Genomic DNA, 14,887 nt, shown 5'->3' with positions numbered 1-14,887 from the left:
GACTTCCCTACAGGGGGTTGGGCAAGCAACTGACCCACAGCAGAGCAGTGCGATCCTTGTTTGGAGAGATGAGGAAGGGCACTCTGGTCATTTTCAGCCATTTGTCTTGGATCATCTGCAATTAATTTATGGGGTCGTGATATCATGGAAAAAATGGGAGTGTATATGTTTAGTCCTAGTGCTGCGGTCACTAAGCAGTTACTTGATCAAGGCCTCCTCACCTTTAGGGGACTAGGCCGAGCAGCACAGGGGGAGCTAGAGCCACTCCAACCCCAGTCTCACCCTACGAGACAAGGATTGGGGTATCCCTTGACGGGAGCTGTCGTTTGCCCTCCCCCTCATGCTGATCCCATAAATTGGCTCTCTGAACAACCGGTATGGGTTGAACAGTGGCCTCTTTCACTAGAAAAGATCATTGCAGTACAGCAGCTGGTACAGGAACAGCTGGACTTGGGGCATGTGGCCCCTTCTAACTCTCCATGGAATTCTCCAATTTTTGTTATAAAGAAAAAGTCAGGTAAATGGAGGCTGTTACAGGATTTGAGAAAAATAAATGCCACAATGGAAGTGATGGGGGCCCTACAGCCTGGCTTGCCTTCACGCATGGCAATCCCAAAGGATACTTATAAGATTATTATAGATTTGAAGGATTGTTTCTATACTATACCCCTGGCGCCTCAAGACTGTAAGCGCTTTGCCTTCAGTGTCCCCTCTGTTAATTTTAAAGAACCCATGAAGCGATATCACTGGCTTGTGCTCACACAGGGCATGGCAAATAGCCCAACTTTATGTCAAAGTTTTGTAGCTAGAGCCATTTCTTCCACTCGTGAAAAATTTTCTTCTGTTTATATTGTTCATTATATGGATGACATCTTGTTGGCTTGTTCTGACCCTATCGTCGTACGACAAGCCTTTGGACAACTAAAGCAAGATCTGAGCCTCTTTGGCCTTATAATAGCAGCTGAAAAGGTTCAGGAACACCCCCCTTTTACATATCTAGGCCATATATTAGGCCCACACTATTTTAAAAGCCAAAAAATACAATTAAAAACTTCCCACTTAAGAACTCTTCATGATTTTCAGCAATTCTTAGGAGATATAAATTGGCTTCGGCCTTATCTAAAGCTCTCCACAGGAGAGTTAAAACCCCTTTTTGATCTCTTAAAAGGAGATACCAACCCTACATCCTTGCGTGAATTAAATCCTGACGCCAGGAGGGCCATCCAAATTGTAGAAAAGGCAATTTCCCAGCAACAAATGACCTATTGTGACTATTCTAAACCATGGGGAGTTTATATTTTAGCTACTTCTCACTCCCCAACTGCTGTATTGTGGCAGGATGGCCCACTTTTATGGCTTTATCTACCATCAACACCCGGCAAAGTGCTGACCCCCTACTACGAATTGGTAGCTAATCTGATACACATGTGCCGAGTGGATTCCCGTAAATATTTAGGTCAGGAACCTCATTTTATCTGTGTCCCATATAATTTACAACAACAAGATTGGCTATTCGCCCATTGCGATTCTTGGGCCATTGCTTGGGCCAATTATATGGGAAAAATTTTGCATCACTACCCGTCTAACAAACTTCTCCAATTTGCTGCGTGTCATACGTTTCTATTTCCTTCCATAGTACAGGCCTCGCCTTTATCTTCTGCCGCTTTGGTATTTACAGATGGATCCTCAAATGGAACGGCTGCTCTGACCATTAATGGGAAAACTCAATCTTGGGTTACAGGTTTTTCCTCTGCCCAAGAGGTGAAATTAGAGGCTGTTTTACAAGCACTCGTCCTGTTACAAGACGAGCCCTTTAACTTATACTCAGACAGTCAATATGTAATTCGTGCTCTTCAAGTCATAGAAACTGTTCCCTTTATTGGAACTACTAACTCCAATATTCAGACCCAATTTCGCCAAATACAAACTTTGCTTTGTTCTCGCAACCACCCCTGTTTTTTTGGCTTTGTTCGAGCTCACACTAATCTTCCTGGCCCTTTAAGTGAGGGCAATGCAGTTACTGACTCAGCCACCAGAGTTTACTTAACTCAGGTTGAACTTGCTAAGCAGTCACATGCCATCCATCATCAAAACAGTCGAGCCTTGCGCCGACAGTTTAAATTATCTAGAGAAGCCGCACAGCAAATAGTTAAGACTTGCTCCAACTGTGTCCCTTTTTCACCAGCCCCCCATTTAGGCATAAATCCACGAGGACTGCTTTGTAATCACATTTGGCAGATGGATGTCACGCATGTTCCATCATTTGGCCGATTAAAATATGTTCATGTTACTGTAGATACTTATTCTAATTTTATCTTGGCCACCCCCCTTGCTGGGGAAGCCACTAAACATTGTATCTCTCACTGCATTCGATGCTTTGCTGAGATGGGGATTCCCTCACAAATAAAAACAGATAATGGCCCTGGCTATGCAAGCCGAGCATTTCAATCCTTCTGCCATTCCTATAATATCACTCATATTACAGGCATTCCTTACAATCCTCAAGGTCAAGGCATCGTGGAGAGAGCTAATGGATTATTAAAACATCAAATTGCTAAAATACAGAAAGGAGAGTCATATCCCGCTACCCCTGTGAATATACTTAATCATGCTTTATTTGTTTTAAATTTTTTGAATTTGGATTCAAATAATTTATCTGCTGCTCAGCGATTCTGGGAAAAAAGAGCGCAGCGTCCTTTTGCCTTAGTAAAATGGAAGGATCCCCTAACTGGTGCTTGGCATGGACCCGATCCTGTTCTAACCTGGGGTCGAGGGCATGTATGTGTTTTTTCACAAGGAGAAAATGACGCCCGCTGGCTGCCTGAACGCTGCGTTCGGATCGTGGAGAGTGACAGTGGCCATCCAAGCAGTGACTCACTGGGCCTACACCCCCAACCCTCCAGTGGTGCATCCTGCGATGTGGGAAGGACCTGAGTTATTTGTGCATGTCAATTGGGACTGCTACTGATCCACTTGTTCCACACATTCATATGAGCTGTGTTTCTCCTCCTTTTACTATTATGTAGGGACCTTTTAACATATTTATTGACTCTACACAATTTAATATGTGACATTATTTTGTCTTTACCAGCCCTCTTCTTAATAACCTTTTTTGTAAAAGATGCCCAGGTGAAAAGCAAAGGCCTCCAGAGGTAAGTAGAAGTCGGCCGACCCCCTTGTATGTCAGCGTTTTATTTTATTTTATTTTATTTTATTTTATTTTATTTTATTTTATTTTTGTTTGTTTGTTTGAAAAGGTGCACTGTGGGCCTAAAACAGAGGCCTGGGTGGTCAAGGGACGCCTTGACCCCCCCTCCCCTTCTGAGTTTCTTGTCAATAACAAGGCATACCTGAGAGTCCCACCAGCAAGACATGTCTAAATCTAAAAATAACTGTTTGGTGAAAACATTCATTTGAGCTCATGTTTTTTGTGTTAAGTGTATCTGATTGAGTCCAATTTTCTTGTTATATGTCAATGTCTGATTATTTAAAAGTCTCCGTTTGTCTTGTTCGTGTTACATTTTTTCCTTGTCCAGTTTTGTCTTTAAAATTGGTACCATTTCTAAGTATGGATCCTTATGGTTTTTCTGTGCGTACTCAAGCACACATCCTTGTTATTTATTTGAACATTTCTGGGCCTGGTATGGCCCCTCCCAATCCGCTGCAGCTGAGGTGAGCAGAGGCCAGACAAAGCAGCTGCAGGCTTCGTTCAGTTTCCTTTTTCCTACAACCTGCTGAAGTGACAGTCTAGAGACACTTGGTGACAGGACACAGACTTGTCTTAGTTCTCCTAGGTTTAAGACTCCCACCCAACTTTCATCTGCAAAAAGTAATATGTCTGATATCAGAAACAAACTCTGGAAGAATAAATTTCAGCTAAGTTGCCTTGTTAGAAAGCTTTGTTTAAAAACAAAAACAACAACAACAACAACAAAAAACCTGGTTGTCACCTCCAAGAATAAGCTTTGCAAAAACAACAACAACAAAAACAACAAAAAACAACAACAACAAAAAAACCCTCATGGTACTAAAATTTCCGGAAAATGAACGGCCGATATTAATTTTGCGCGCTTTAAGATCTTTGAGTATGAATGTGTGTACGAATGGGTGTGAGTGAACATGTTCAAGGTTAAATTGTCAGCATGCTGTATAAAACAATGGTTGAGCTCATTTGAAACACAAAAGCAATTGGGTAAATCTAAGTCTAAACTTCTAGAAAATTAGTAGGTTTGAATGTTTCCTATGTCTCAAAGGATTATTGCATTGTCTTAAAGAAAAACTGGTAAATATTTTTCTAGATCCTGAAATCTGCATTTTATTGCAAGGCATACAACTGTTTACATTGTAAACATCGTATCCTGTTTAGCACAGAGATGTTAGGGAATTTGGGATTTACTACTTTAAGTTAAAGTTTGGAAACATGTATTAGAGATTTAAATGTGAAATTGTTCATTAACGTCAGAAATTTTGCCTGTCTGTCTTTTCTTGCAAATCTGATGGTAAAATGTGGATAATGTGATTAGTATTTTAAAGGAATGTTTAAAGGTTTATCTCCATGCTATTGGGTGTATTTAAAAAAAAAAAAGAGAGGAAACTAAGTCCAGACCTAGACTTTTGGTGCACTGATGTCTATAGTTCTTGCATTAGGGAAAAACTGTTATTTGAGTTTAAATTGTTGTTGGAGTTTAAGACAGTAATCTAAACTGCAAAAAAAAAAAAAGCCCTTTTCTAAAAGGCAAGAGGAGTGACTTGGGCCCTAGGGGGCCTGAAGGCAGAAGGAGTTCTTTGTGCCCTTAAAGGTTTTTCAATTGCAAATAAAGGCTAAGGTGTTGATTGTTTAAGCCAGTATCAGCAAAAGTTTTAAGAACATTGGAAATGGGTTTCTAAACAATATTTGAAAGTGAAATTGTCTTAAATGTTTAAAGAAAGAGAAAAAAGGAAAATCAGGACTACCAAAGTAATTGCTTAATTGCTATTTCAGCTTACTCTTGTAAGTTACTTTATAGCAATCTCCAGAAGGCCCATGGAGAAGGACAGCAGATCCTCATTCAGATGTAAGTTTGGCCCTCACCAAGTTCCAGGTAAGATCATGCTTAGAGACTATTTCTGTATTGACCACCTTGTTGCTTCTAATTGGAGTAAAGTGGCCTTTTGTAGACTCATTGATCTGAAAGCCACAGTTTTGAGCCTGCCCGGGCAAAGCAAAGTCCCTGTGAGACTGTGGTGTCTAATCTGCCAGCAGGATGCTGGGACAGAGTTGCTTTGGAGCTCGAAGTGGCAGAGTGCTAGCTCTGAGCTGAAAAGCTGGGGGGAAGCACTCAAGCACCAAGCTCGGGACTCACAGTGGCAGGGCGCTAGCCTTGAGCTGGAGAGCTGAGAGACAGCGCCCAGACCCTGAGTTCAAATCCAGCAACCAACAAAGTGAAATGCCAATGGGATGTTTATCCCTGTGTGGAGAGACACTACCGGGACAGGAAAGCCTCTGCTTGGATGGCAGAGTTGGTGTCAGATCTTAGAGTCACTTGTGCTTGGCCATTCAAATTAATCAGAGCCGGGAGGTCATAGAATAGTTTGTAAGCATGCCTTACTAATGCCCGTGCCTTTCATAACTGGGCAGGAACTTGTCAATCTTCTGTGATAGTGGGTAGTTTAAAGTCCTAATTGAGCGAATTTTTTTATTTTTGACACCAGCCACAAATTCAGGAAAAGTTTGTGGATCTGAAGCTTGTGTCTCTATTAATCTGTTTAGATCTGACAACTGAAGCATTGTTAAGGTTGCAGAAATTTAGTTCCCCAGACAATCAAGAAAAAGCCTTTGCAAATGGGTGCTAGGTAGGCTGCGCTGTTGTGGCCAAGGATGGTTTGTGCAGTTGTTGAATGTCAAGTATGATTTCTAGTTTGGAGTAGATTGTTGTTCCTGGTGTCTAATCCTTGCAACCCCTTGATAAAACAGGCTAGGCTTCTTAAGGTCCCTGGTCAAGCGTGGAGACGGCGCCCCTGAGTCAGCTTGAAGAAGTCACGGAAGTTGAATCTCCGCCCATCAAATCCCCGTTGGACCAAGGGACCAAAGTCATTTTTGGAAAATGTGACAGGATAAATTAGGGGTATAGAAAAGAGTAAAAATTGCACTTGTGTTTCTTTTAAAATAAAAAACGGGGGACATGTTGGGAGCCAGAGTGGAATCAAACTGTACCTTGACTTGCATCAGACGATGGCTATATTGTCTTATTGCTTTCTGGCCCTATTCTATGTAAATGACCTGAGAATTACCATATGAATGTAACACCTGGAGGTTCCCTGGGAGAGGAGGAGGGAAGAAGGGGGAGGGGAAAATAAACGCGGCAGTCGAGTCAGTCTTTGCCTGGACTGCGGACATCCCGGACCCGGTGTGTCTGTCTCTCTTCTTTTTCTTCCTAGTCCTTGTCCCCTATTTCAGGAACCCCAATCTGCGAACCCTGGTTTGCTGCCGGTTGGCCCCGGCACACCCTCATATTGTTTTCCCACCTTACCTATCCAATTTCAAATAATCAAATATGCATATATCCAATATATTAGATAACAAAGTGAAATACTGTAACAATATGAGATAACAAAGGGACAGCAAAACTGATGAGAGATAACATAGCACATTAAGGACAACAATCACTTATTATATGGCTTTTGTTTCTGTATCATAGAGGTCCTTTCATTTAGCTTAGGAGTGGCCGTGGAGACCAAGCACCTCTTCTGAATATGAGCAGCAGAGCTTCTCGGCACTGCAGACCTGCCTGCTGCAGACAGAGCCACACAGAGCCTGCATGACCCCAGAGCTGACACCGGTCATGCACAGACCTGCCAGCTTCACAGAACTGGAGAATCCAGCAATTTGTGAATACCTCACAGGAGAAGTTTCCACTTCTGCTCGCAGAACAGCATTGGGAGGTAGCCCCTCCCCCACAAGCTGAGAGCAGTGCCATCTTGACTGCTGGCAAAGACCCGGCCAAAGCAATTAGAGCCTGAGAGGTGTTGCTGACAGTGCCATCAATATATAGGGCAAAGGATTTCCCTGAGATCCCTTAGCTGGAAATCTGACCCCAGCACTGCTGAAGTCCATCCCCTGCGCCAGGCCCCAAGCCTGGTAAACAAAACCTGCCCATGAATCTTTCAGCTTCATTTTCCCAAAGAAGCAATCGGATCCAAAAACCTCAAAGCCAAATCACAAGAGAAAAAGACTTTCTGAAGTGTTCAGATCCCAAATATAGAGGAGACACAAGTTTCCTAACCTGCCTTGCCCCTCTCAAAAAAATCCTGAAGAATACCATTTTTGTTGTTGTTGTTGTTCTTTTTCTTTGCATTTTTTCTTTGTTTCTTCTACCCTTTTTTATTTGCATTTTAAGATGTTTTTATTTTCTCTTTACTATTTTACCTACACCTTTTTTTTAATGTTATGACTGTTTTTCATTCTTTAATTAAAGAAAGATGCTGAGAAGATTGGTTTAGAAAATACTAATGTGATTGTTTATTACTTTACATGATGGTGATTAGAAAATATGTTTTATGAAGAAATGTTCAAATATTAGGGAAATACGCAGTAAAGACACACACGATTTAATGAAGACTTTACATACATGTTCATCTTCAAATGGACTAGAAAGTTATCCGAATTGAATCTTTCATGGTGAGATTGGTTTATCGTCTTGCATTAATATCATCATTCAAAATGGAAAGACTTAGAAAAAAATATTAATATTGAAATAAGCCAGACACAAAGGAACATAAGGAACTTATAAGATAAATGGTTTCCCCCATGGCAATGATTATTATAGATAAAGAAATCTCCTAGAAGAGGATTACAATAGTGGAAATCCTAAAATCATGTGGCGATATAGGATGAGACTAAATGAAAGTATCTCTAAGATATGTGAGTGATTGTTGTTTTTAATGTGCTATGCTACTTTTCCTCTCTTTTTTTGGCCTTTGTCTACCTCTTATTGTTAATATACCTGTATATTATATAATATATTGTATATTCATTTGATTATTTGAAATAGTAAAGAGTGGGGGAAAACCAGATGAGTGGGAGGAATGGGAGAGACAAACGTGAAAAAAATCCTGGGGAGTATCACTGTGTGAGAAATAATGCTCCTAATATCTGGTGAGTGTAATCATAACCCCTTATATGTTATTATTAAAAAATTGAAAAACTTTCTGTCTTTATTAAGCACATCTCATGATCTAGAGGAATTTACGAATGTACAATGATTCACACACAAACGTTCTTAACTATTGAAATTCCATGTTTTTCGAGATATCGTGCTTTCAAAATTGAACAGAAGAAATCATGACTCAGAATTGAATCACTGACCAGGTGTTTGCAAATAAAGCATACAAAGATGTGGGCAGAAGCAATTAGAAATAATGTGTGGTTTGGGGATGAAGTGGGGTTACACACTGTGTGAAAAGCGTTCACAGCATTCCTTCACTGAATGTCTACTAACTTGTTCCCAAGAACAGAGAGTCAAATGAAGGAGGATCTTGTCTTCCGTCTTCCCAGTGGAAATGAGTCTGTCCATGGAGTTATGCAGGAGTGGGCCAAACTTCCGGACTGGGTGCACCTGCAGTGAGGATGATGAGCTGTGTCACAATCACGATGAACCCACGCAGAGGTGACAGGACAGAGAGGAAAAGCTTGCTAGGGGAAATCCTCCTTCTGTGTGTTCTGCCTTGGAGGTGAAGAAGGGTCCTCTACTTCCTTGGTGAGTCCAGGGATCTCTCAGCGATCGTTAGCAGCCCCTTCCCTTCTCTGCCTTCTTCCCTCTCCCCGCTGTGCAAGTTAACTGCTTGGCCCATGGATATTACTTGATATTTCTGTCCTGATCTTGGCTATTTCCTTTCCATCCCTAAAGTAGTACCCACCAGGTAGTACCCAGAGCTTTCTGAAAGTACTCACTCATGTACAATGGACAAACGAACCAGAATCCATTAACTCTTAAAATTTCAGAAAGTACCAATTTCCTTCCTCCTTGATATGACATGTATAATTCTCTCAGATATGATTATGTATGTCACAGCATAAACGTCGTACTATGTTCTAATTCTGGTTCATGATCAAAAGCACTTTATGCTGAAATTTTCTACCAACTGAGTTGAATAACAGAAAATTCCACATGAATATAAAATTCCTGAGCCTCTGTTAATATAACTATTAAAGGGATTATTCAATGAAGTTATCTTCTGAGATAAGTATCAAATTTCATGTAGAAATTATGTGAGGTTTGTTTCAATTTTACTTCTGAATATTTAATATTCTAATGTAATCCTACTTTCCTTGAATAACATCGGAAATGTTACCTCATAATCTGTAAAGACTGGAAAAACCAGGTTCACTAAATTTCTAATATTAACTCCTGAAAAGATTTCCAATATACATGAAATAGAGAAATGAAGGTATTTTAACAATGGGTACTTCGGGGGAGTACTGTGGCTTTTTGATGGAGTGATAGAAATACATCCATACAGCCTGCTTGGGCTTATATGCTTGGAACCACATAAGAAGTAAAAGACAGAAGTGGTGCTTTGGTTCAAATCTCAGAACTCTAATCCTTGAAAAGGCTCAGATTTAAAATCTCCAGAAGCTGAAATCAATCCCAAGGGGAGCAACAAAAATGTGACTAAGAATCAATAATAAAATGGCTCAAGGCTAATTAAATCTATTGGTTTTCAGACTACTACAGTGAAAATGTGTCTAATATCTGTTTTTTAAGCACTTAGTCATGATTATACTAAGTGCATTTTTCTCCCCACAGGATTTGTGGAAACTAACCTTTCTGTCAGAATGGAAGATGGTACATATTGTTCTCATATCACTTAAACAAAGCACCTCAGTTAGTATTATAAATGTTCTTTTTCTTTTCCTTTTGCTGAAACTTAGTGTACACTGTCAAGAGCTCACAAAGTATGTTTCATAGAAATAGCATCTGAAATGTTGAAGTCTTTGATAATGAATTTGAATTTCATATGTGAATTTGGAAAGTAAAAAGGCAAGTAAACTGGGAACCTTTATGACATAATAAGTTAAATGAGTGAAGAAATTTCCAAAAATATTGAAAAATGAACTCCCTAACAGGATATGGCTGTATCTCAGAAATGAATTTCTAGTACTATTGTTTGTCCTGCTCATTTCCTCTAGTCCTGTTCTTTGTCCTGGTTTAATTCTTGTCATGCTAGGGATTCTAAAGTAATGCAACATTGTAAAATGTAATAATATTTAAAGGTTTGTATTGTTCAAATATATTTACTACTTCTTTACAACCTTTTCTTTTTTTGAGGAATCACAAAAGGTTATTGCATCAACTGTATGATAACCTGGTGAAATCAGAAGGGTAGTACATCACTTGAAAATGGTGGTGTGTCACAATTTCTCAAGTGTCTGAAGCAATTAGTAAATTATTTTTAATTAGTAGCATATGTTAGTGAAGTAATGGTGAAAATGCCCAGACAGAAAGAACAAGGGTTTTTTTTTTCAGGAAGAGCTACTTTATTTTCTATTAAATATTCTTCCAAAAGCATTATTTTTATTCCATGTGTGTCTGAGGAATAAGAAATAGCATTAGAATTAGAAAGAAATAACATTAGAATATAAAGAAAAAGCAAATATGTATAATTACTTAAGCATAGGTAAAAGGCTGAGAACCTCATAAATTTAATGAAATAATGTGAAAACTGTGCTTCTGAAAAACAAATGTATTTTCAACATTATATGATTCTAATACCCTGACTTTTCAAGAAATAAACCCACTTTAAAAATAGTTTTTACTTTAAAAATAGGCCTGTGTTCCACTACAAAATTTCCCCCAAGCTTTGATCATAATTTTTTGGGGGGAGGAGGATAGTTTCTGATGGTATGATATGCAAAACTTTTATGTTCTTTTCCCCATTTAATCCCAATGCAGATGCAGAATATTAAGAACTAGTAATGAAAAATACATGAAAGTTATCAAGTGTACAACATTAATTGAGGCTCAGTTACTAGTATTCCGTTTTCACCCTAGTTCTCCCAAAGGAAATTCTTTTTTTTTTTTTTCCGTCGGTCATGGGACTTGAACTCTGGGCCTATGAACTGACCCTGAGCTCTTCAGCTCAAGGCTACAGCCCTACCCCTTGAGCCACAGCCCACTTCCCGTTTTCTACTGGTTAATTAGAGATAAGAGTCTCACATTCTTCAGTGCCTGGGCTGGCTTTGAACCGTGATCCTCAGATCTCAGCCTCCTGAGTGGCTAGGATTACGGGAATGAGCCACTAGGCTGGGCCCAAAGAAAATTCTTAAATTGAATCTTCAGTAGAATGAACCTTATATATAGTTAGTTCTAAGCAAAGTAAGAGCTTTTGTTTACATAATCCCTAAGATTATACTGTTCCTAATTTTATTCTGAAACTCAAACTCACTCCAAACCATAATTGCCATATTAACTTTGTCATGCATAATTGTATGCAATTCCACCAAGCAGTCATACACCACAAGACCCTGTATACCCAGAGTTTAGGGAAATCATGATCCACCACCTCGATTTAACAAGTCTAACTTATGCTAGTTGCCCGTGTATGATTTTGATCTAGGCTGTGATAATACAGGAAATGAAGATAGGTCTAGATATCTCATCTTGGTTTCTCCAGCTGTCAGAGGTGGTCCTCACAGCTTAGCTTTGCCTGGCTGAAGCTGAAGACTCTGTAACTTCATTGCCAAACCCATGTTGCCAGTGATTTTCAATTTACCTTGGAAGAAGGCCGACTGAGGATTCATTTTCCCAGTCATCAAAGCCAGCAAGTCTGAGTCGGCCATTGTGATTGTGCAGTCAGCCTTCTTATCTGAGTTCAGAAGCACTGATCCTTTGCCGTTCTTCACGTCCACCACCCAAGTGGCTTCTTTACCCCCAGGGCCATCCTTCACCTTGAAGGCAAAAATACCACCAATTTTCTTCACAAACTGTTCACCTTCTTCTTCAAGCTTCTTCTCAATCTCCTTGAAGATAAGGTCTGCCTTGAATCCGCTGCCTGCAGAGCTGGTGGGTACAGCCGCAATCTTCTGTGTTCTGGCGGCCTCCGGGAAGCCCATCCTGTAGAGGGTGACGACGACGGCGCCGCCGAGACCCAGGTTGGGCTGCAGGGCTACCTTCGCCGCCGGAACCTCAAGGGTTTTTTTTTGGTATTGCTTCCCTGACCTCTGAGACAATTCAATTGCATTCCACTCTGTGTATAAATAGAGTGCTACATACACTGTAGAGCCTAAATAAGATGTTTTGTACTGGACAAGTTATTTCAATGAGACCCGTATTTCAAAGTATTATTCCTGTTTTTGTATAATATTTGGCTAGTCTCTATAAGAAAAGTAAAATAATAGTAAATTTAAAGTCATAAGTTAGAACATCTACTGTGTTTTCTTATGACTGGTTATTGTAACAGAAGTGTTTCAACTCAGAAAAAGGTCCCAAAGCGAGGACAAAAGAGAGATCACATATATTTCTTTTGTCTACTTAATAGAGTGACTTAATAGATTTGTTTCATTAAAACTACATAGTATTTGAAGGTTAACAGCTATTTGGGACTTTAATCCTCTTTCTCTTCAATGAACATTTCTATAGTCAATCTCCTTTGCACTTTTATGGATGCCATAAATATGGAAGGCGCAATGATTGGAACCTTTTTGTCTATGATATATAATTCATTGGCATTTGAGACCAGGGTCATTGAAACAAGCGGCTAAATCTAAAATAAATACCAATGGTAGTTTGTTTATTTGAAATTTTGTGACATATAATCATCCTTTTATTCCAGGCAAACTGGCTTTATGTCCCTTCAATGCTCGCTATTTCCCTGAGATTAATTCAGCAACCATATCACAACTTGTATGGAAAATTCATCCGTTGAAAATGACCTCTGGGGGGCCGGGAGTTTGACCTAGTGGTAGAGTGCTTGCCTAGCATGCACAAAGACTCGGGTTCAATTCCTCGGTATCACATATATAGCAAAAAGCCAGAAGTGGTGCTGTGGCTCAAGTGGTAGAGCCCTATCCTTGAGAAAATCCAGGGACAGTGCTCAGGCCCTGAGTTCATGCCCAAGACTGGCAAAAAAATGACCTCAGTAACCTTGATATCTAAAACACAATTGAAATCAGTGTGGGCCCTTGAAGATTATGAACTTCATTTTGATGTGATATATCTTGTTTCTAATAGCAAACATCACTTGGATGGAGATCATCTAAAAATAAAGGGCAAATTCTTTCCTCAGAGGAAAATTGGGATAAAGGAAAGAAATTGCTTTATATCTCATTTTGCCCTTCCACTGCTCTAGTTTAACTAGGAATACAATACTGTATTTTTATCTAGAGAAGTCACATGTAAAATAAGTGTGAATGTCCCTGTGTGGTAATAGCTTATAAGGGCATTCATTATTAGATATGAACATTTGCCATCTTAAGTGTACTAAAAATACATGTCAAAATCCAATATTGCAGGGACAAAAATTTGGCCTAGTGGTAGAGTGTTGCCTAGCATGCATGGAGATCTCAGTTCACTTACTCGGTACCACATGCATAGAAAAATGGGAGAAATGATGCTGAGGCTTAGTGGTAAATGTCTAGCCTTTAGAGAAAGAATCCAAGGTCAATGCTCAGCCCCTGAATCAAAGTCCAGGATTGGCAAAAACAAAAAATCCAATATTTCTCTACCAATTATCAGTAAATAACATAGTCCATTATAGCCTATTGAACTTTTTGATTTTTAAAATTATTAATGAAATCTAACAATATGCAGTGCATTTTAAGTTTTTAAATAGTAGAGTCTGTCTGAATTTTTATGTAAGTTCTTCATGGAGACTTTGGGATGACTTCAAGAAGTTATATACAAAGTAAATGCATACATGAATGTCCTATTTCATGATACTGAGTCAACTGTGAAAATATGTATGATACAAGGAATTACAAAACACAAAAGTATTCAGTAGCATTAGAAATGATACGACAGTAAAATTTATGAGTGTGCTTTTCAGGACATACATGAATTGGTTATACAATAGAAAATTGCTCACAATTATTTGCACGTTGTAAAACCTTAACATAATATGCCACTCCTAATGGTAACATTAGCCAATATCACAATTACAACTTTGTCATGCTATTTTTCTGCATTGTTTAGAGAATTTCAAATGTTAGCATTTTAGGTTTTTTCATATATTTTTTATTGTAATTAATACAAGGGTTACATTATATTTGCCAGATAGATGGTGCATTAATTCCCATACTAGCATTTTAGGTTTAAGTGTTATAATCATGTTTAAATTTATCACTACTTGGATTTTTCACCACAAAGAAATGTTTGACCTTCTTCATCTGATATTTAAATCCCCTATGTTATTTCCCTGCCATTAGTTATTGTGTATACATTATAGAAACTCACTGTAACATTCATAACTGAATAGAAATGCAGTTTTTCTCTGTATTAGGATTTTATTTAGAGTTTATCAGTGGATAAACAATTGCACATTCATTTATATGTGTATACTTATATTTTATTTTAATTATTTATATATTCTAATATTGAAATTATTGTTTCCACATAAGTGCACTTATTTTCCTGAAATCCCTTGTGATTTTCACACATAAAAATGAAAATTAAGTTGATTTTTTTTATGTATGAACCAGACAGTCAAGACAGATGTCTCATGTTTTGCCTAGACAGTTTTGCATTCCTTCCCTTCTAATTGCCTATACCTTTATTTCATTATTTTTTCTTTTTATTGTATTTTATTATTGGGGTGATGTACAGATGGATTGCACTTATATTTGTCAGGTAGTGGATATATTATTCCTTAAACCTTGATAACACATAATAGGACTTTTCTTCCCACCTTCCCT

General features: G+C 38.8%; 1 protein-coding gene across 2 annotated transcripts; it reads right to left on the bottom strand.

The window, feature by feature from the left end:
* Window positions 1–11,045: 11,045 nt before the first annotated feature.
* Window positions 11,046–12,160, bottom strand: LOC150040211 (sterol carrier protein 2-like). 2 transcript variants are annotated; one of them, XM_090327323.1, is made up of 2 exons: window positions 11,960–12,159; window positions 11,704–11,844 (listed from the first exon to the last, which is right to left on the bottom strand). In XM_090327323.1, the coding sequence occupies exons 1-2, from the start codon at window positions 12,089–12,091 to the stop codon at window positions 11,791–11,793; spliced, it is 186 nt and encodes a 61-aa protein (XP_090183449.1). In that variant the 5' UTR covers window positions 12,092–12,159; the 3' UTR covers window positions 11,704–11,790. The 2 variants fall into 2 exon arrangements, with proteins under 2 accessions (XP_090183448.1, XP_090183449.1); XM_090327322.1 differs by having other exon boundaries at window positions 11,046–12,160.
* Window positions 12,161–14,887: the final 2,727 nt, after the last annotated feature.

Source organism: Megascapheus bottae, chromosome Y (assembly GCF_031878675.1).
Source record: "Megascapheus bottae isolate mThoBot1 chromosome Y, mThoBot2.hap1, whole genome shotgun sequence".
Classification (NCBI taxonomy): domain Eukaryota; kingdom Metazoa; phylum Chordata; class Mammalia; order Rodentia; family Geomyidae; genus Megascapheus; species Megascapheus bottae.
The sequence above is the reverse complement of the archived record's forward strand: the minus strand, read 5'-3'. Positions and strand labels throughout refer to the sequence as shown.

Coding starts and splice junctions, on each gene's coding strand:
- LOC150040211 (XM_090327322.1), bottom strand. CDS start 12,091: ATGGGCTTCCCGGAGGCCGCCAGAACACAGAAGATTGCGGCTGTACCC.